At 42.2% G+C, this 21,025-nt stretch overlaps 2 protein-coding genes across 4 annotated transcripts; both read left to right on the top strand.

Annotated features, from left to right (window-relative positions):
- Positions 1-10,742: 10,742 nt before the first annotated feature.
- On the top strand, positions 10,743-11,653 carry LOC118359476 (protein reprimo A-like). The gene has a single exon (XM_035737993.2). The coding sequence runs from the start codon at positions 11,105-11,107 to the stop codon at positions 11,426-11,428; it is 324 nt and encodes a 107-aa protein (XP_035593886.1). The 5' UTR covers positions 10,743-11,104; the 3' UTR covers positions 11,429-11,653.
- A 2,518-nt stretch (positions 11,654-14,171) lies between these two features.
- On the top strand, positions 14,172-20,877 carry LOC118359942 (LETM1 domain-containing protein 1). 3 transcript variants are annotated; one of them, XM_052482301.1, is made up of 9 exons: positions 14,172-14,253; positions 14,992-15,146; positions 15,447-15,562; positions 15,775-15,857; positions 16,114-16,300; positions 16,598-16,699; positions 18,194-18,346; positions 19,757-19,853; positions 19,958-20,877. In XM_052482301.1, the coding sequence occupies exons 2-9, from the start codon at positions 15,044-15,046 to the stop codon at positions 20,029-20,031; spliced, it is 915 nt and encodes a 304-aa protein (XP_052338261.1). In that variant the 5' UTR covers positions 14,172-14,253; positions 14,992-15,043; the 3' UTR covers positions 20,032-20,877. The 3 variants fall into 3 exon arrangements, with proteins under 3 accessions (XP_052338261.1, XP_035594771.1, XP_035594772.1); XM_035738878.2 differs by having other exon boundaries at positions 14,207-14,588; XM_035738879.2 differs by lacking the exon at positions 14,172-14,253 and adding an exon at positions 14,260-14,588 and having other exon boundaries at positions 20,035-20,877.
- Positions 20,878-21,025: the final 148 nt, after the last annotated feature.

Genomic DNA, 21,025 nt, shown 5'->3' with positions numbered 1-21,025 from the left:
TACAATGCACGCTGACACGGTCGCCAGGTGTACGATTTTTCCTCCGACACATTGGTGCTGCTGGCTTCTGGGTTAAGCAAGCATTGTGTCAAGCAGCAGTGCGGCATGGCTGGGTCTTGTTTCGGAGGACGCACGGCTCTTGAACTTCACCTCTCTCGAGTCCGTATGGGAGTTGCAGCAATGGGACAAGACTGTAACTACCAATTGGATACCATGAAATTGGGGAGAAAAAGGGGTACTTCAACAACAACAAAAATATACCATCCCTCCTTGATATTGAAATCCTTTCGACTGCCTATTCAATGGTAATGTCCCTTGCACTATAGGGACACTTGACCACAACCACTGCTATAGCGACCACAAAGCCCTGACTTCTCACATCCATGCCAGTTGCCATTTGAATGCCTTGATGCCGTCCTCTTTGTTATTTGTGCCTCACTTTACAGAACACCCCATCCAACGACTGATCTGAGGACCCTTTTTAGCAGCGGTGGAGTAACGCGCTTGGCCTTTACCACTGCTCCATAATTGCTGGCCGTAAACCTCCTTTTCCTCATGGTGTGCCTGTTGGAGTTGGTGCAAGGGTAGCGGTTGTTATGGCTCCTGTTCAAGGAGACATGCCATTCCACTGAAACTGCCATAGAGACTGTTCCTTAGCCACTGAAGATCCTGCTCTTTGGGCTCTCGGGACAGAAGGTTGTAGTCTTCGGCCAGGTACAGGTCCTCCACTGATTGCACCTGGTTGGACACCACTGGTTTCATCCACTTGCATTCCACATCCATATGCCTGATATTGTGAACCGACAAAATAGGCTGCATGGCAAGACTCATGAGCTCCGCTGAGGCATTCCCATGTGGTAGAGAGAATCCCCTGGTCACCTATAGAGACCTGCCAAGAGGAAGGATTTAAAGTTCCACATGTCTTTCAATGCATGACTTTGAACAGGTTGAAATGCATTTATAATAAATGTGCTATATAAATCAAGTTTGATTTGATCGATGACATTACAGCTGTAGAATATTTAATAAACACGTTTTCACATGAGGACATTAAGTTTTTCCATAAACCTTTAATTGATATAGGGCTCCCGGGTGGCACAGCGGTCTAAGGCACTGCATCTCAGTGCAAGAGGCATTACTACAGTCCCTGGTTTGAATCCAGACTGAATCACATCCGGACGTGATTGGGAGTCCTATAGAGCGGTGCACAGTCGTCCGGCTTTGGCCGGGGTAGGGGAGGGTTTGGCCGGGGTAGGCTGTCATTGTAAATAACTATTTGTTCCTAACTGACTTGCCTAATTAAATAAAGGTTACATTACAACCACAACAAAAAATATATAGTGGGAAGGATCCTATAAATCAAGACTGGATAAATACATGTAGCACTCCAAATGAATAAATACTGTGCCTTTGAAGATTTGTCATGAAACTACAGGAAACTACAGGAAACTACAGTACAGGCTGGATGTCTAAACAAAGTCAATTCTGAATGTCAATAAATGTCTTAATTCATTCTCATCAATGACAACATTCTAGAACTGAGTTATCACTCATCTAAGTCTGGTATCTGGGATAATCTGGTTAATGATTATATAATTGATTAAGTGTATTTTTCCTTGGAGAATGTTGACAGCTGTATAGAACACATTGTATTACTAAGATGCTTAAACTTAACTTAATAGCTACATTTACCGACACGGGATAAACTTTATCCCTCATGCTGGCCCTGACCAAACCGGTAGGATGCCCGTCAATAGCTGTACTTACAGCGGTCTTACAATGGTCTTCTCCACATGGCCAGACTTACAGTGATCTTCTCCACATGACCAGACTTAAAGTGGTCTTGTCCCATTTTAATGCTCTTATGCTCATCCTTGAAAAATGCCATAAGGTCTGAAATAGACACCAAAGTTGACGTACTGTACAAACAATTATCTCGGCTAAGATCTACTGCTCTGCTAACTAGCTAGCTAAAGTGTAGTCAGTAGTTAGCTAAGACATAAGAGGATCATTGCTTGATTTATTGATTGATTGAACACAGAAGGTCTCTCTGATCACACTGGTGAACAGTCGTTGACAGAGATGATGTGTAGGAGCTTCCTGTAGGAATTAGTCGTCCTGCTGAGGTCTTCTCTGTTGCTAATTAGCATTTTGAATTTTTGAGAGTAAATCGAGAAGAATTTATTGATAAAACTCGCCCTGTCCGTGAGAGAATTAAACGGTTCTCAAAACGTCACGCCAGGATAAGACTACACTAAACACAGACCTTTATATGAAGTAGTTCTAAAATCCCAGATGCAAAAATGACTGGTGAAAAAACAATTGGAACCATTACTGTGTTTTATAGGTATTATGACACGTCCACTGTGCCGGGATATACAATCAATACTGTGTCTGTCTGTATGACTACTGCCTAGTTCAAATGACTATAGAGATATAAGAGTCACATTCTTTCACAGATTATTTCACCTTGTCCCAATAAACTACTCCTACTGCATGCATGTGTCCCATCTAAGCCTTTTACACAGGGCTTCAACTAAGAGACAGGTGGTAGTGATACTGTACATGTGCAGGTGTTTTAGTTTCCCATTGTCTGATATTGAAAAACTCCTAAACCTGAACATATTCTGGTTTAATATGCCTCTTAATATTAGGGAAGGACAAGAAACCCAAAGGACAGTGTTGGGAAGAGGTGCATACTGAGCAGGGAGGGAATGTTTTTCGCTTGATGTGCAGTCTGCTATGGAAACCCAATATGAACCTGTGAAGGTCATGGCAATCTTTTAATAAAAAGTACCAAGACTCATCCAGCAAGAGTAATTGGATAGAGTCACTATCACTCTGATTACAGCAGTTATGTGGGTAATGGCATGCCGTTGTGCGTATGACTACCCCACCCTTTGAAAGATAGAAATCACCTTTCCTAAAGAGCACATGACGAGAACTGAAAAGTCATGGATTTACAATCTTCAGAAGGATAAGAGTACAGGGTCACTCCAGTCCAGACCCCACTACCGACTGTCTACCAACCATGCGCTGTTTTGGAAATGGGGTGGCTGGGAGAACATGAGAATGTTACAATTATAAAACAAGAGTGACAGGGAGGCTTGGGCTCCAATGCTCTTGGACGCATGCCTGAAACTTGTTTGCGGCAGGCACACCACCCAGACATCCAGCCAGCCCAGGCATGAGGAGGTCAGAGGGAGCACATACCAGACACAAGCAGCCACGTAAAATAAAATAAAGCTAAGGCCCAGAGCAGTCAGCGGCAAATGCAAGAGTCTGGAAATATATCATTTTATACTAATTCAATTTCTCAGAAAAAATGGACTTTGTTTAATTTAACAAGTATAAATAAACCGTGGTGGATTTGTCATCAAAAGAAGGAAACATATGCATAAAATAATCTCATACCTACTGCAAAATATGGTGGTGGATATTTGATGTTATGGGGCTATTTTGCTTCCACAAGTACTGGGGCCCTATTTAAGGTCAACAGCATCATGAACTCTATAAGAGGACATTTTGGCAAAAACGTGGTTGCGTCAGACAGGAGGCTGAAACTTGGTGGATCTTCCAGCAAGACAATGTTCAATCTACAGACTTGAACCCCTTTGAAAACATGTGGTTTAAATTGAAGAGGGCAGTCCAAAAGCGCTGCAGACCAAAGGATATCTAGTATACAGGAAAGATACATACAGGAAAGATTCTGTATGGAACAATGGTCTAAGATCACTTCCAGTGTGTTCTCCAATCTCATTAAACATTACAGGAACATACTAAGGGTCATTATCCTTACAAGGGGAGGGTGCACAAAGTATTAAAATAGGGGTGCCAATAATATCAACACCTATCTGAGTTTTTTTCTCTGAGAAATTGTATTAGTATAAAATCATGTATTTTTCAAAAAATGTTGAGTATACAGTATGGCTCAGTATTTTCATTATTTATGTATTGCTAAGTATTTGCATTATTAAATTACTATCGCCCCGTAGCACTCACTTCTGTCATCATGAAGTGCTTTGAGAGGCTAGTTAAGGATATGACCTCCACCTTACGTGACACTCTTGGTGGCACCATAGACTGTGGTCTCTCATGCTGGGACCAGGAGTAGGCCTACCAAAGCTGTTAACAGACACCGCATGTTCAGATTCAGCAAAAGTGTAGATTCAGTGCCTTCAGAAAGTATTCACACCCCTTGACTTTTTCCACATTTTGTTGTTTTACAGCCTGAAGTTAAAATGGATTCATTTGAGATTTTGTGTCACATGCCTACACATAATACCTCATAATGTTAATGTGGAATTATGTTTTTAGAAATGGTTACAAATGTATAAAAACGAAAAGCTGAAATGTATTGAGTCAATAAACTATTCAACTCCTTTGTTATGGCAAGCCTAAAAAGGTTCTGGAGTAAAAATGTGCTTAACAAGTCACATAAGATGCATGGACTCACTCTGTGTGTAATAATAGTGTTTAACATTATTTTTTAATGACTACCTCATCTCTGTACTCCACACATACAATTATCTGTAAGGTCCCTCATTTGAGCAGTGAATTTCAAACACAGATTCAACCACAAAGACCAGGGAGGTTTTCCAATGCCTCGCAAAGAAGGGTACGTATTGGTAGATAACAAAAAATTGCAGACATTGAATATCCCTTTGAGCTTGGTGAAGTTATTAATTACACTTTGGCTGGTGTATCAATACACCCAGTCACTACAAATATACAGGCGTCCTTCCAAACTCAGTTGCCAGAGAGGAAGAAAACCACTCAGGGATTTCACCATGAGGCCAATGGTGACTGTAAAACAGTTATAGAGTTTAATGTCTGTGATAGCAGAAAACAAAGGATGGATCAACAATGTTGTAGTTACTCCACAATATTAACCTAAAATACAGAGGAAAAAGAAAGAAGCCTGTACAGAATAAAACTATTCCAAAACATGCATCCTGTTTGCAATAAGGCGCTAAAGTAAAACTGCAAAAAATGTGGAAAATAAATGTACTTTATGTCCTGAATACAAAGTGTTGTGTTTGGGGAAAATCCAGCCCAGCACATGAACGACTACCACTCTGTCACACTCTGTGTGATTGTGTGGGAGGAGACAGGTGTGCTGGAGTCAGAGCAGACCTGTTGCAACCTGTTCCATAATCAAGACCTCTACAAATACTCAGTCATGCCACTTCCACACTGCCAGATCGTAATCTCTGCCCAGTCAGTCTATGTTTCTAGCCGTTTGTTCCTGTTGTGCCTGGTTTCCCTTGCCTGATTCTGTTTTCCTCTCTGCTACAGTTCTGCACACTCTGACTCTGGTCCCTGTCTCCAGTTGGACTTCTTGTCAGTCCTGCTACTCTGTCCTGAATTCCACACTTATGCTCCCTTGGATTCCCCTCCGGACCTGTCCCACACCTCTCGCTCCAGCCTCAGCCTCCTCACATGGTTTCCTACAACCCGCCCAAGCTTCACCTGGCCTGCACTCAATCTTCCCCCCGTGTTTCATTAAATACCTTGGTTACCTCATCCCAGTCTCCTCATCTGAGTCTGCTCTTGGGTTCACCTGTTCCGCTCTTCGTGACACACTCTTCATACTTTCAAGCATGGTGGTGGCTGCATCATGTTAAGGGTATGCCTGTCATCGGCAAAGACTATGGTGTTTTTCAGGACAAAAAGAAATGGAATAGAGCTAAGTATAGGCAAAATCCTAGAGGAAAACCTGGTTCAGTCCGCTTTCTAACAGACACTGGGAGACGAATGCACCTTTCTGCGGGACAATAACCTAACACACAATGCCAAATATACTCTGGAGTTGCTTACCAAGACAATATTGAATGTTCCTGAGTGGCCTAGTTACAGTTTTGACTTAAATTGGCTTGAAAATCTACAGCAAGAAATGAAAATGACTGTCTAGCAATGATCAACAACCAACTTGACAGAGGTTGAATTATTTTGAAGGAATAATGGGAAATATTGTTCAATCCAGGTGTGCAAAGCTCTTAGTCTTACCCAGAAAAACTCACAGCTGTAATCACTGCCAAATGCGATTCTAACATGTATTGGCTCAGGGGTGTGACTACTTATATAAATGAGATATTTCTATATTTAGTTTTCAATACTTTTGCAAACATTTCTAAAAACATGTTTTCACTTTGTCATTATGGCATATTGTGTGTAGATGGTGAGATTTTTTATTTAATACATTTTGAATTCAGTTTGTAACACAACAAAATGTGGAGTAAGTCAATGGGTATGAAAACTTCTGAAGGCACTGTATGGGCTGGCAGACAGATCGAGGAACCTCCCAGTCAGAGCACTGGTGGGTGATCAGTTAGAGCACCTGCTCAATGGTTATTCTAAACTAGGGGTGGCCAACAGTCCTCCCTGAGACCTTAAGTTAAGGTGAGACAAGATATGAGTCAAAAACAGCAGGTTCATGAGGATTGCCCCCCCCCCTTCTGGAATGGTTGGTTGAGAATCACAGATTTGCTCTTGCACATAAACAGCACAACAACCAAAAACCTTGAGCTCTGAATAAAAACCCACTTTGCTGAAAATTCCTACCCCTATTGAAATACAGAGATATCTTTGTGTAGGCCAAGGGAATCCCAAGCAATGTGCCTAAACGAATTACCATCTCAAGTAGTTGTAAGCCTTGGTTTCATGCATGTCAACATCAGAAGCCTCCTCCCTAAGTTTGTTTTACTCACTGCTTTAGCACACTCTGCTAACCCTGATGTCCTTGCCGTGTCTGAATCCTGGCTCAGGAAGGCCACCAAAAATTCGGAGATTTCCATACCCAACTATAACATTTTCCGTCAAGATAGAACCGCCAAAGGGGGAGGAGTTGCAGTCTACTACAGAGATAGCCTGCAAAGTAATGTCATACTTTCCAGGTCCATAGCCAAACAGTTCGAACTACTAATTTTAAAAATTACTCTCTCCAGAAATAAGTCTCTCACTGTTGCCGCCTGCTACCGACCCCCCTCAGCTCCCAGCTGTGCCCTGGACACCATTTGTGAATTGATCGCCCCCCATCTAGCTTCAGAGTTTGTTCTGTTAGGTGACCTAAACTGGGATATGCTTAACACCCCGGCAGTCCTACAATCTAAGCTAGATGCCCTCAATCTCACACAAATCATCAAGGAACCCACCAGGTACAACCCTAAATCTGTAAACAAGGGCACCCTCATAGATGTCATCCTGACCAACTGGCCCTCCAAATACACCTCCGCTGTCTTCAACCAGGATCTCAGCGATCACTGCCTCATTGCCTGTGTCCGCTACAGGACCACCCCTCATAATATATAATAATAATAATATATGCCGCAGAGTCACTTAAGTCATGTGTGCATACATTCCATGGGTGGTCCCTCATCACTGTCAAAAACAGAAGGACCACCTCCCTAAAACACTTCTGTGAGCAGGCCTTTCTAATCGACCTGGCCCGGGTATCCTGGAAGGACATTGAGCTCATCCCGTCAGTTGAGGATGCCTGGTCATTCTTTAAAAGTAACTTCTTCACCATTTTAGATAAGCATGCTCCGTTCAAAAAATGCAGAACTAAGAACAGATATAGCCCTTGGTTCACTCCAGACCTGACTGCCCTCGACCAGCAAAAAAACATCCTGTGGCGGACTGCAATAGCATCGAATAGTCCCCACGATATGCAACTGTTCAGGGAAGTCAGGAACCAATACATGCAGTCAGTCAGGAAAGCTAAGGCCAGCTTCTTCAGGCAGAAGTTTGCATCCTGTAGCTCCAACTCCAAAAAGTTCTGGGACACTGTGAAGTCCATGGAGAACAAGAGCACCTTCTCCCAGCTGCCCACTGCACTGAGGCTAGGTAACACGGTCACCACCGATAAACCCATGATTATCGAAAACTTCAACAAGCATTTCTCAACGGCTGGCCATGCCTTCCGCCTGGCTAGGGTTCCAACCTCGGCCAACAGCTCCACCCCCGCAGCTTCGCCCAAGCCTCTCCAGGTTCTCCTTTACCCAAATCCAGATAGCAGATGTTCTGAAAGAGCTGTATCAAATCAGCTGGGCTTGACAATCTGGACCCTCTATTTCTGAAACTATCCGCCGCCATTGTCGCAACCCCTATTACCAGCCTGTTCAACCTCTCTTTCATGTTGTCTGAGATCCCTGCCGATCAGTCATCCCCCTCTTCAAAGGGGAGACACCCTGGACCCAAACTGTTACAGACCTATATCCATCCTGCCCTGCCTATCTAAGGTCTTCGAAAGCCAAGTCAACAAACAGGTCACTGACCATCTCGAATCCCACCGTACCTTCTCCGCTGTGCAATCTGGTTTCCGAGCCGGTCACGGGTGCACCTCAGCCACGCTCAAGGTACTAAACGATATCATAACCGCCATCGATAAAAGACAGTAAGCCGAGACCTTGCCAAGGCTTTCGACTCTGTCAATCACCATATTCTTATCGGCAGACTCAGTAGCCCGGTTTTTCGGATGACTGCCTTGCCTGGTTCACCAATTACTTTGCAGACAGAGTTCAGTGTGTCAAATCGGAGGGCATGCTGTCCGGTCCTCTGGCAGTCTCTATGGGGGTGCCACAGGGTTCAATTCTCAGGCCAACTCCTTTCTCTGTATATATCAATGATGTTGCTCTTGCTGCGGGCGATTCCCTGATCCACCTCTACGCAGACGACACCATTCTATATACTTCCGGCCCGTCCTTGGACACTGTGCTATCTAACCTCCAAACGAGCTTCAATGCCATACAACACTCCTTCCGCGGCCTCCAACTGCTCTTAAACGCTAGTAAAACCAAATGCATGCTTTTCAACCGTTCGCTGCCTGCACCCGCACGCCTGACCAGCATCACCACCCTGGATGGTTCCGACCTTGAATATGTGGACATCTATAAGTACCTAGGTGTCTGGCTAGACTATAAACTCTCCTTCCAGACTCATATCAAACATTTCCAATCGAAAATCAAATCAAGAGTCGGCTTTCTATTCCGCAACAAAGCCTCCTTCACTCACGCCGCCAAACTTACCCTAGTAAAACTGACTATCCTACCGATCCTCGACTTCGGCGATGTCATCTACAAAATTGCTTCCAACACTCTACTCAGCAAACTGGATGCAGTTTATCACAGTGCCATCCGTTTTGTCACTAAAGCACCTTATTCCACCCACCACTGCGACCTGTATGCTCTAGTCGGCTGGCCCTCGCTACATATTCGTCGCCAGACCCACTGGCTCCAGGTCATCTACAAGTCCATGCTAGGTAAAGCTCCGCTTATCTCAGTTCACTGGTCACGATGGCAACACCCACCCGTAAAACGCGCTCCAGAAGGTGCATCTCACTGATCATCCCTAAAGCCAACATCTCATTTGGCCGCCTTTCGTTCCAGTTCTCTGCTGCCTGTGACTGGAACGAATTGAAAAAAATCGCTGAAGTTGGAGACTTTTATCTCCCTCACCAACTTCAAACATCAGCTATCTGAGCAGCTAACCGATCGCTGCCGCTGTACATAGTCTATCGGTAAATAGCCCACCCATTTTTACCTACCTCATCCCCATACTGTTTTTATTTATTTTATTTTCTGCTCTTTTGCACACCAATATCTCTACCTGTACATGACCATCTGATCATTTATCACTCCAGTGTTAATCTGCAAAATTGTAATTATTCGCCTACCTCCTCATGCCTTTTGCACACAATGTATATAGACTCTCCTTTTTTCTACTGTATTATTGACTTGTTAATTGTTTACTCCATGTGTAACTGTGTTGTATGTTCACACTGCTATGCTTTATCTTGGCCAGGTCGCAGTTGCAAATGAGAACCTGTTCTCAACTAGCCTACCTGGTTAAATAAAGGTGAAATAAAAATAAAAAAGAAATAAAAAAGAAGGAACCTACCCACATATTGTAGGATTTAGGCCTACATATAACAATATAATTTTAGCAGCTCAATCAATGCAACGAAAATGGTATTTCATTACGAGAATCACACATATTCAATGGCTCCAACTAAAAAGTATTAAAAATAAATTAAACTACTTGAAATAAGTGCCAGTCATGTCTTGTTCAGAGTATAGGCCTACGCCATGTTTTAGGGGGATTCAAATTATCTCAGCCCAGATGGCGACAGGGAAGGAGGCAGGCTGTCATCTGAACACCTCCTATATTAGACGCCAATTTTAAAATAGCCAGTCATCACATGAATTCAATAATGCCACTTGGATGAGACTCAGTATGTGTCGGCAGGGCAATCCAAATTCTATGAATAAGGCGGCACTTGTGGCCTTGGAGCTCTGTAAACGTAATTTGTACCGCTCGTGCTTGCTTACCTGCGGCTTGAGAAACATTTAAAAAAAACACCAATTGGAACAAGGACATTTTGGAGACATGAAATAAAAGTGCCCATGAGAGATAACACAGTATCACCAAGGTCCTAATCGAAGCAGACTGGACAGGTTTTTCCCAAATCTAATCGATATAATCCGTTCGGTTGTTGAAATTAGTTATATGAGTAGTCAGTGGAAAGAGGAAAACCTCAATCAGGGTTTCAAAATGTTATTCTGTTTTTTGTTTGCTTGCGTACATACAAAGTCAAGAAAATAGAATACTCAGCTTCAAATTCATTAACACTGCCATCAGGTGGACATGACGAGTGATGCAAAGGCAGCCCAAGAATGTCGAGAAGCGCGCGAGAACACACATACACACACGCACGCCTACTTTAAAAACCTCGTGCCAGAAACATAGCTTGGCAAAGAACCTTCAGAGAGCAGTGTGTCGTTACACTAAAAAGAATGTAAGTCTTTGCGGTCTCGTTTTTATTCAATAAATGCTGAACCTTCTATGAACCTTCATCTGACCCTCGTGTCATGCTTTATTTAGGTGTTCTTGAAATATCATAGTTCGGGGAGTAGCCTATTTCACTAGGAATTTGAGAATAATTTCACCCAAGAATCAATTTTCCGAGAATTATGAAAAATTTGACATTCTTCGCTTCTAGCCTACAGAAGACGATTGAATAACTGTATAGAGTTGGATAAGTCCGATTTAATTGAAGAAAAAAGAAAGCAGCCAATTTATTTCAGGAAAAAACTATTTCAACAACATGGATGTCGCCGGGAAAATACTGAATAAAACAGTGTCCGAAGAAGAGCACTCTGGATTTGACACTGTGCGTGTATGCTGCAACGTTTCAGCAGCAGCAGTTATCACCAACAATGGATTCGGTGCGTCTCATCCAGAGGAGCATGACCTCTTCACAATGCGTGTGGTGCAGATCGCGGTCCTGTGCGTATTGTCACTCACTGTGATTTTTGGCATATTTTTCCTTGGTTGCAATCTTCTAATTAAAACAGAAAGTATGATTAGTATTTTTGTAGAAGACCGGAGACCGTCTACGGACAATGATATGATCATGGTTGCTTCATAGGATTGCAGGCCAACTTGTTTAATTAAACATCTTTATTTTATCTTAAAATCATAAAGTTTCCAGTATGTTCCTTGAATATTATTATTCACTGTTCTTATTATTCACTGTTCACTGAACACTTTAAAAGTTCAATTGTCAAAATCGGGCTTGTTTTCTTTTTTTTACAGCATATACCTACCCTATAGAATGTGTTCTATCATGGTAGGAATACCAATAAACATCTATGTGTGGGATATCAGTAAACTTCTTTGGCTTCTTTTGTGCGAGTTTAAAAACGAATTACATTATGCAGTTGAATGCAAATAGCTCATGTCAAAGGTAAGGCAATAAACGTGCTGCTGAAGGCCACCACTAATCAGGAGGTTGACCAAAGCGGGTGGCAAACACATGTAATGGAAGCTATTGTAAAAACCATAACCCAAATAAGGGATTCGAATGCCATACTATATCAAATCCACCTGCCTCCTCCGCATCCTATAGCTCTCAAATCTTACTACAGACTTTTTAGCACTATAGCTTTCAGCAGTCATGTATTACAAGCATCATGTTTTACTAGAGAGTATTTTGGTTTAGGAGATCACGATCAACCACAACCTGGTTAATCCATCTTGTTTTGGAGCTATGCAATATATGGTTGTACTCGAGGCTTTTATGCATCGCCTACAGTTTTTCCACTCACAAACTAATAGAGTAAAATTCAAAGGGAGTGAGAGGTGTACTAAACCACAGCAATGCACCCATGCAACCTCTGATTATGGATTAAATACATTAATCTTCAGTAGATAACCAACAGTCATTTACAGTCTATTGATGATTTTTAACGAAGATAGCACAATGCGATAATTATTTCCTGCCTAATGCACTGCTACATGCCAAGGGTATGTCAGACCATTCATCTTTGGTTTTTTAATCATGCGTATTTAGTTGCTCTGACCGATCGCTATTAGGATCGTGTCGATAGGATCAGACTGCCAAAGGAACTCGTCCCCCATATTTCAAGTAGAACAGTAGGAGTCCTAGAGCTTCAACCTTGAGCTCATCAGCATCATTATCATCATCATCAGTGAAAACAGCTGCAATACCTTCCCATCTCGACAAGGGCAGAACGGCCCGGCACTCCAGTCATGTGTTATGAATAGGAAGCGACAAGGGAGTCCCCCCCACCCCCCATCTGTTTAAATTTTGCTCCTTGTTCAGTCAACTAAAAGGTGATTGACAGCAAGAAAAAATATCCACTTGGACACTTATGACAGAAACATAAAGACCATACTAAGATGTGTGTACACACAGTGCATAACTCCTAGTCACTTTCTTTGAGAGTTGATACCTGTGGTTTAGCTGTACACACAGCCGGCATTGCACCTTTTTAATCATATTTTCAGGAAGTAGCCACAACAAGCGCAAGACTTAACCATGTTAACGGAATTTTTCTACCCATGATAGAGAAAAATAAAATGTAGATGCATTTTCCACCAAAGGCAAATAACTTCAAGAATATAGGGGGGCAGACAAAAACTGTCATCGCAGTCCCTCTTACCAGAGAACCCACTTGCTCAGAGCTGGTGTGCTCAACTGCCACAGTGGATTACGTGAGCCAGCTGAGATGCATCTGGTTAGGGCAGGCCTGTGGCTCTGATACAAATGTAATGAACATTGACAGTGATGACGCTTGCAGTAGCTAGTCTTTATGAACAGTACATCCAGTCCAACTTAAATCCAATTTGCTCAAATGCCCCTTCCATTTCACTCCTTCAGTTCTCTGTAGCACAACATGCAAATTAGTAGACATGTAAACACTCATGCGGACAGAACATTACTCCACCTCACATTATGAAACATTTTTACAGGCCAAAATCTAATTATATAAAATTAAATCACTGAAAGATCAAAGCAAAATGCATTGAGGCTAAATCAACTTTACACGGTCAGCGTAATGAGCATCTTGAAGAGATCTAATTATGTGCAATACATTGGAATATCTTAATCTCTCTGAAGGAGGGCGTCAGGAACATACATTAACAGCCTACATGCAGAGTTTGTATAGGGAAACACTTCCGCAAAAATCATATTACAAAAGGGGAACACACAAACACTAATCATCATGTCAAAGGTTAGGTTACAAACATGCATTTATAGTCAAACAAAATAGTGAATGTGATTTATTTTCTCAAATGTGCATTGTCAATAAGTCAAATTGAAGTAACATTATATTTAATCTTTATTTAACTAGGCAAGTCAGTTAAGAACAAATTCTTATTTACAATGACAGCCTACCCTGGCATAGCCTGGACGATGCTGGGCCAATTGTCGCCCTATGGGACTCCCAATCATAAGCCAGATGTGATACAACCTGTATTCAAACCAGGGACTGTAGTGATGCCTCTACTTCGCCACTCGGGAGAATAATATAGCATGCATCTATATAAAACATAAGAACTGCCAGAGTGCTTCTTAACTTCAATTTATGTAATTCATTCTGCCTTTTTTGTCAGTCCTGGGAGAGAGGAGGGGAGGGGGGGGGGTGCAACTCGATATTAGGAAGGTATTCCTAATGTTCCCCGCAGGTTAATAAGCCAGATATGGACGTCCTGGGCTGGTGTGGTTAGACGTGGTCTGTGGTTGTGATGCAGGTTGGACCTACTGCCAAATGAGTGGCCTTTTATTGTCCCCAGCACAAGGTGCACCTGTGTAATGATTATGCTGTTTAATCAGCTTCTTGATATGCCACACCTGTCAAGTGGATGGATTATTTTGGCAAAGGAGAAATGCTCACTCACATGGATGTAAAGAAATTTGTGCACGACATTTGAGAGACATTTTTGTGGGTATGGAACATTTCTGAGATATTTTATATCAGCTCATAAAACATGGAACCAACACTTTACATGTTGCATTCATATTTTTGTTCAGTATAGTGTTAGTCATCATTCTAGAATTTTGCAACATCACAAAATGTTGCAAGACTGCGGCACGGTAAATATTGGGTACATTACGGTAATCATACAGCCAATCACGCAGACAGAAGCTGTCAATCTGCCCTTCTAAAAATGGCGCTGTTCTGTGCGGCGGTGTGCCGCCGTTTCTCTGTGGATTTGTACGGAATCAGAACTAATGGGGTTACAGTTATACACTCCTCTTTCACGGCCACCTCTGGAGCAAGGTATGAAAACACATGCAAGACGTTATATACTTGTATCGTGATGTTGTCGAGCCGCTGTTATGTATGTGGCACTTCTCTGGAGTAAACTCATTGACTGTTCGGTCTGGGCGGGCAACACCCAACCACTGTTCACTGTCAGAAAAGGCTAGTTATACAACATTTTGAATTCTAACGTTACATTTTTGGCATGACAACAACTACGAGAGTTGTTGGACATAAATCGGCACAACTGGATCTGAACCAGCTTGTAATATTAAAGTGCTGTTTAAAAATATATCTTATTTGGATACTCTCTGAGTTGTCATACAAACAGTACTACTTTTTAACGACAAGTCAAACTCTTTAAGTGCTTGAACGTATGAGCCGCTCTTGTTTCATTACAATCGTTTTGTGTCCTTTACAGACTTCCCCTGTACAGACACTACTCACCCCCCAAATCCAGGCTAGGGATTGGGATGCAAATTGTGTCAAGGCTGCAAGGGGCCAATGCCAAATATGAACTCTTCCTCCAAAGATATTTCCCTCGCTTTTATGTTCTCTATCACACTTTTACGAAAGGTAAGACACTACTTGCCATAGAACTAGGTTAAACTTTATAAGTGATATTGATTGGTCATCAAGCCTTCTTAGTTTATCCTTTGTTTGGCATCATGCATCTCTTTATTTGTCTCTATTTACAGATCTACATTACCTTAGCAAAATTATCTAGATACATTAAACCAATAAGATCTCACGTTTGAACGCAAAAGAACACACGTGGCCTAGCTCAATATGTTACAATTCCATGCATCACATAGGCAGGCTTCTGTGCTGCTAGTACACTGAAAATTAGCCATATTTTGTATTATATTTTTTCAGGTATTCAACTCCTTTTCCAAGATGCCAAAGAGGTGACGGTGATAAGAACAAGGATGCTCACCAACAGTGTTGAAGTCCAGGACTTGCCCTATCGTGATATGGAGAAACTCAGGCAGGTCGGTCGAGGCTAGGGCATACACTTGAATAACAAGGAAAGTTCTTGATCTTGTGGTTAGCAGTCTTTAATCTGCATTAAAGGCTTTGAACTGTAACACTTTGATCTGCAATACATAGATATGCAGACATAGTAAAATTAGTCCTTAGTCTGAAAAGTTCTCCTTAGCATGGGTTATAGTAAATGGTAACACTTCCTTTCTTTGTCTTTCAGTTTCGCAAAGACATGATCAGAGCCATTCCACTGCTGTTAATTTCTATTCCTCCATTTGCCAACTACCTGGTTTTTGTCCTAATGTGAGTTAATTTCAGTCATCTCCTCAACATCTTTTGATTCATATTTAGTTAGAAAATAGCCTAATTCTCAAGTCAATGGGAGTTAAAAGGCTGATTAATAATTGTAAACATACAGGATGCCCCCAACGATAATACATTGTGCCCCCCTACCATGTATTAACCCCCCCTCGTGTCCTGTCTTCCCTTCATCTCCCTGCCTTACATATTCCCCCATCTGCTCCTCCCTCTGCTTCCCTCCTCTCTTTTTCACTACCAGGTACCTTTTCCCCCGCCAGCTCCTGATCCGCCACTTCTGGACCCCCCAGCAGCAGACTGAGTTCCAGGGAGTGAACCATTCCCACAGGGCCCAGCACCACTGGGCTGTGCTGAAGGGGCTTGAGAGTGCAGGTTCACTTGTCAAAGATGGCCGCCTAAAGATCAGCCTACTAGACCTCTGCAACAAGGCGGGTGATACAGAAACACTTAACCCCTCCCTTGCATATGTCAGATGTTCAAATGTGTCCATTGCCCAGCATGTTGTTGGGCAAACATGGATGTTTTCCCATAACTGTAATGCAGCTAATAAATGCCTCTAGACACTGATGTCAAATAAAAATCTATTTGTCACATGCGCCGAATACCTTACAAGCCCTAACCAACAATGCTTTTTTTTAATACCTAAAGAATATATATAAGAATTGAGAGTAACATGATTAAAGAGCAGCAGTAAAATAAGTCTGACCAGTCCATGTGTTTTTTAGGTGCAAAGTGGGGTACACCCTAACATATCTGACATCCAGGTGATTCAAGGCTTGTTTTCTGGAGCTCCCCTGAGTATCAAGAGGATAAACGCAAATCAGATGGTAAGTTTTTTTCTTGTAGTCTTTATTCAGAAATTCCCTAAAACATGAGTCCATGGGTTTACTGCATGTACAGTACCAGTCAAATGTTTGGACACCTACTCATTCAAGGATTTTTTATTTTTACTGTTTCATACATTGTAGAATAATAGTGAAGACCTCAAAACTATGAAATAACACAAATGGAAGAATGTAGTAACCAAAAGTGTTTGAAGAATCTAAAATATATTTTAGATTCTTCAAAGTAGCTACCCTTTTCCTTGACAGCTTTGCACACTCTTGGCATTCTCAACAAGTTTCACCTGGAATTCTTGAAGGAGTTCCCATATATGCTGAGCAGTTGGCTGCTTTTCCTTCTCTGCGGTCCAATTCATCCCAAACCATCTCAATTGGGTTGAGGTCAGGTGATTTGTGTAGGCCAGGTCATCTGATTCAACACTCAATCACTCTCCTTCTTGGTCAAATAGCCCTTACGTAGCCCGGAGGTGTGTTATATTTGTCCTGTTGAAAAACATATAGTCCCACTAAGCCCAAACCAGATAGGATGGTGTATCGCTGCAGAATGCTGTGGTAGCCATGCTGGTTAAGTGTGTCTTGAATTCTAAATAAACCAGTGTGTCACCAGCAAAGCACCATTACACCTCTTCCATGCTTCACGGTGGGAACCACACAAAGACATGGCAGTTGGAACCAGAAATCTGGACTCATATTTCCACTGGTCTAATGTTCTTTGCTCATGTTTCTTGGCCCAAGCAAGTCTTCTTATTGGTGTCCTTTGGAGCAATTTGATCATGAAGGCCTGATTCAGTCTCCAACAGTTGATGTTGAGACGTGTCTGTTACTTGAGCTCAGTGAAGCATTTATTTGGGCTCAATTTCTGAGGTTGGTAACTCTAATGAACTTATCCTCTGCCGCAGAGGTTACTCTGGGTCTTCCTTTCCTAAGGCTCTCCTCATTAGAGCCAGTTTCATCATAGCGCTTACTGGTTGTGATTTAAAATGTTCTGTATTGACTGACCTTTGTCTTAGAGTAATGGACTGTCGTTTCTCTTTGCTTATTTGAGCTGTTCTTGCCATAATATGGATTTGGTATTTTTCCAAATAGGTCTATTTTCTGTATACCAGCCCTACCTTGTCAAAACAACTCTCAAACGCATAAAGAAATTCCACAAATCCACCTGTTAATTTAAATGCACTCCATGCACTCCACACACACCTTATGAAGCTGGTTGAAAGAATGCCAAGTGTGCAAAGCTGTCGTCAAGGCAAAGGGTGGCTGCTTTGAAGAATATAAAATATTTTGATGTAACTTTTTTTTGCTTACTACATGATTCCATGTGTTATTTCATAGTTTTGACATCTTCACTATTCTACAATGTAGAAAATAGTAAAAATAAAGAAACCCTTGATTGAGTAGGTGTCCAAATGAACTGGTACTGTATATCAGACTATTTGTACCAGCTGAAAAATATTACAATGTAAGTCCCTCTATCTCCAGAGGCAACTCTGTCCCCTGTTCTTCTTGACTTCCCGCCTCCCAACTCCCATGATTGGCACTCGACTGAACAGCCACGCCATAGAGCTGCTACAGCTGGACCGTGCTCTCAGCAGACATGGCCTGCACCAGTTGGATGACTCTGAGCTGAGACAGGTCAGTGCACATCACTGGGTATAGCAAGTCACCACCCCCTTTCAAAATGTTCACCTTGTTCCCTTACAGCCTGAAATGAAAACGTGACTTTTTCCAGCTTTATTTACCCACAATATCCGAGTATTTTTTTTCTGAAAATGCATTAACAGTAAAATACCCTACTTGGATAAGTCGCGCCCCCCCCTTAGAATTGCAAACTTTGAATTATAACCAACCACCTTCCAGATCACAAATAAAGCTGATTGGCTTCCATCTGTGATCAATTAGTGACTTTGATTAGTTCAGAATAAAAGCAGTTGTTCATAGGACTCCACTGCTTAGTAGTGCATTTCAAAGCAAATAATCCACAATGGGTGGAAATGCACAAGTCAGGATGGATGTAAAAGGATTTCAAAGGCTTTGTCTATCCCTCGGAGCAAAGTTTCGACCATTAAGTGGAAGGCGTATAGCACCACCCAGACCCAGCAAATCAAGCCGTCCCTCCAAACTGGATGACCTGGCAAGGAGACTATCGAGGCTACCAAGAAACCAATGGTGACTTGTGTATGCATGTGACCACTATCACAAGCGCTTCACAAATCTGGCCTCTATGGGGGGGATGGCAAGAAAAATACAGCTTCTCAAAAAAATCCACATCAAGTCTCTTTTGAGCTTTGCCAAAAAGCACATTGTAGATTGAGGCCAAGTAGAAAAAGGTGCTTTGGCAAGATGAGACCAATGGAACTTTATGGCCTGAACGCAAAACAAAATGTCTGGCGAAAACCCAAAGTCCACCATGCCTACAGTGAAGCACGGCAGTGGCAGCATCCTGTTGTGGGGGTGTATCTCATCAGCAGGGACTGGAGCACTTGTCAGGATAGAAAGGGAAATGAACAGTGAAATATACCAAAAGATTTAAGAGACGTCTGCCAGGAATTTGAAAATGGGAAGATGTTGAAACCATGACAATAACCCAAAGCAACCATAGTGGCTGAAGGACAAGAAGGTGAATGTCCTTGAGTGGCCTAGTCAGAGCGCCAACCTAATCCCAATCGAATCTGTGGAATGACTTGAGTAGTCACCATGCAATTTGACTGAGCTTGAACAATTCTGCAAGGAAGAATGTGCAAATATCTGTCTAGGTGTGCAAAGTTAGACGTATTAAAAGCGACTCATGGCTGTAATTCAAGCAAAAGGTGGTTCCACCAAGTGTTCACTTATTCAAATAAGGGTATTTTAGTTTAGTTTGTTTTTCCTCCCACTTGGATATAGTTAGTTACTGTGTGTAAATAACTGTAGTCTTTCAGGCTGTAAGGCAAACATTGACTTTCTATACCCACTGTCTATAATCGGAATCATGTCAGCAAAAACTCACATGTACAAATGGAACACATACTAGTCATATTGATAACTTGACCCTGGTCTCATCAGGCCTGCTATGTCAGGGGGCTTGATTCTGGCAGTCTCAGCATCAACCAGTGTCGGGAATGGCTTTCACAGTGGCTCCAGTTCTCCTCTCACCTGAAAGGTATCTAATGTTTCCCTCTCCTGATAGCGTGGTCTGTTGAATTCAAATATTTGTGGGAGAAGGTGGTGTTTGTCCTCATGACTCTCTCTGTCCCTCTGTCCCAGAGTCAGAGGTGTCTCTGCTTGTGCACAGTATGGTCTTGCTCTCTGCCAACTACCCAAAGCCCTCTCACCATTGACAGGAAGGAACAAGGAGTGATCGGCCACTTCCATTAATTCAGCCATCTCTCAACATGCTGGGCAGGGTAACTTTTCCATAGGGTGCCAACATCTGCAATCTACAAACGGAAGAAATGCCAAGCTTTACAAACTCACTTTTAGAAGGACAAAGTGATTACTTAATGCAGTAGATTTGTGAAGAAAATGTGATTACATAGCAACTGTTGCAATATCTTAAACTGGTCGATGTTTTCAGGCTCAATCAAACAGTTGTCATGTACACAAGATACCAGGTGTAAATGGTACAGGAAAACGCTTACTCGCAATCTCTGCTCAAGTGCAGTACTCAGCCTTGAATGTCGTTTTGTTTACTTGTGCAGCTGATGATTTCACATAAGATGTGGAGCATAGCTGGGGGGGGGGTCAGTCAATGTTCAGCTAACCATATTAATACAGGCTACATTTGGAAAAATAGTCTGCAGACATTCCAACCCACACCTACATAGCCTTTTGAGAGCATATGGTGTCGTTTTACTGGGGGAGCAACTTTGAATCGAGTAGATGGAATGTTACATATGCAGTAAGGCGATACTGACTCTCAAGACACGGGGGAATGCCATTCAGCAGGTGATTTAGTCATGCGGATTGAACCCACTATGCTGTACCAGTGCTGTTTTTTTAAACCTGGAAATGCCTTGTTGCCTTAAATGGGATCGATAGTCGTGGTTTTGAAGTGGCCATAAGATTTTCATACTGAATATGCCAACTAATGTTCTTACTCTACTTGTTCAACCCCTTTCAATTGTTTTGAAATCAGTTCTGGTGTATTAAGGTGATTGGTGTCAAATAAAATGTACTCTGAAATACTTGTCAATGTAGAGATGCCATTCGCAGTAAGAAGAAACGAGTTAGATCTGCGCATTGTCACCAATTATTTACATCAGCCTTGTCCATAGATTCAGTCAACTGTTCTGCTTAGTGAGACACCACAGCAGATGTTCCAGTAGGACAGAG

This window comes from Oncorhynchus keta, chromosome 27 (assembly GCF_023373465.1).
Source record: "Oncorhynchus keta strain PuntledgeMale-10-30-2019 chromosome 27, Oket_V2, whole genome shotgun sequence".
In the NCBI taxonomy this organism is placed as follows: domain Eukaryota; kingdom Metazoa; phylum Chordata; class Actinopteri; order Salmoniformes; family Salmonidae; genus Oncorhynchus; species Oncorhynchus keta.
Note: the sequence above shows the minus strand (reverse complement) of the source record. Positions and strands in the feature narration are given on the sequence as shown.

Coding starts and splice junctions, on each gene's coding strand:
- LOC118359476 (XM_035737993.2), top strand. CDS start 11,105: ATGGATGTCGCCGGGAAAATACTGAATAAAACAGTGTCCGAAGAAGAG.
- LOC118359942 (XM_035738878.2), top strand. CDS start 14,476: ATGGCGCTGTTCTGTGCGGCGGTGTGCCGCCGTTTCTCTGTGGATTTG. Junction 16,301..16,597: donor TACTAGACCTCTGCAACAAG/GCGGGTGATACA, acceptor TGTGTTTTTTAG/GTGCAAAGTGGGGTACACCC. Junction 16,700..18,193: donor GGATAAACGCAAATCAGATG/GTAAGTTTTTTT, acceptor CTCTATCTCCAG/AGGCAACTCTGTCCCCTGTT.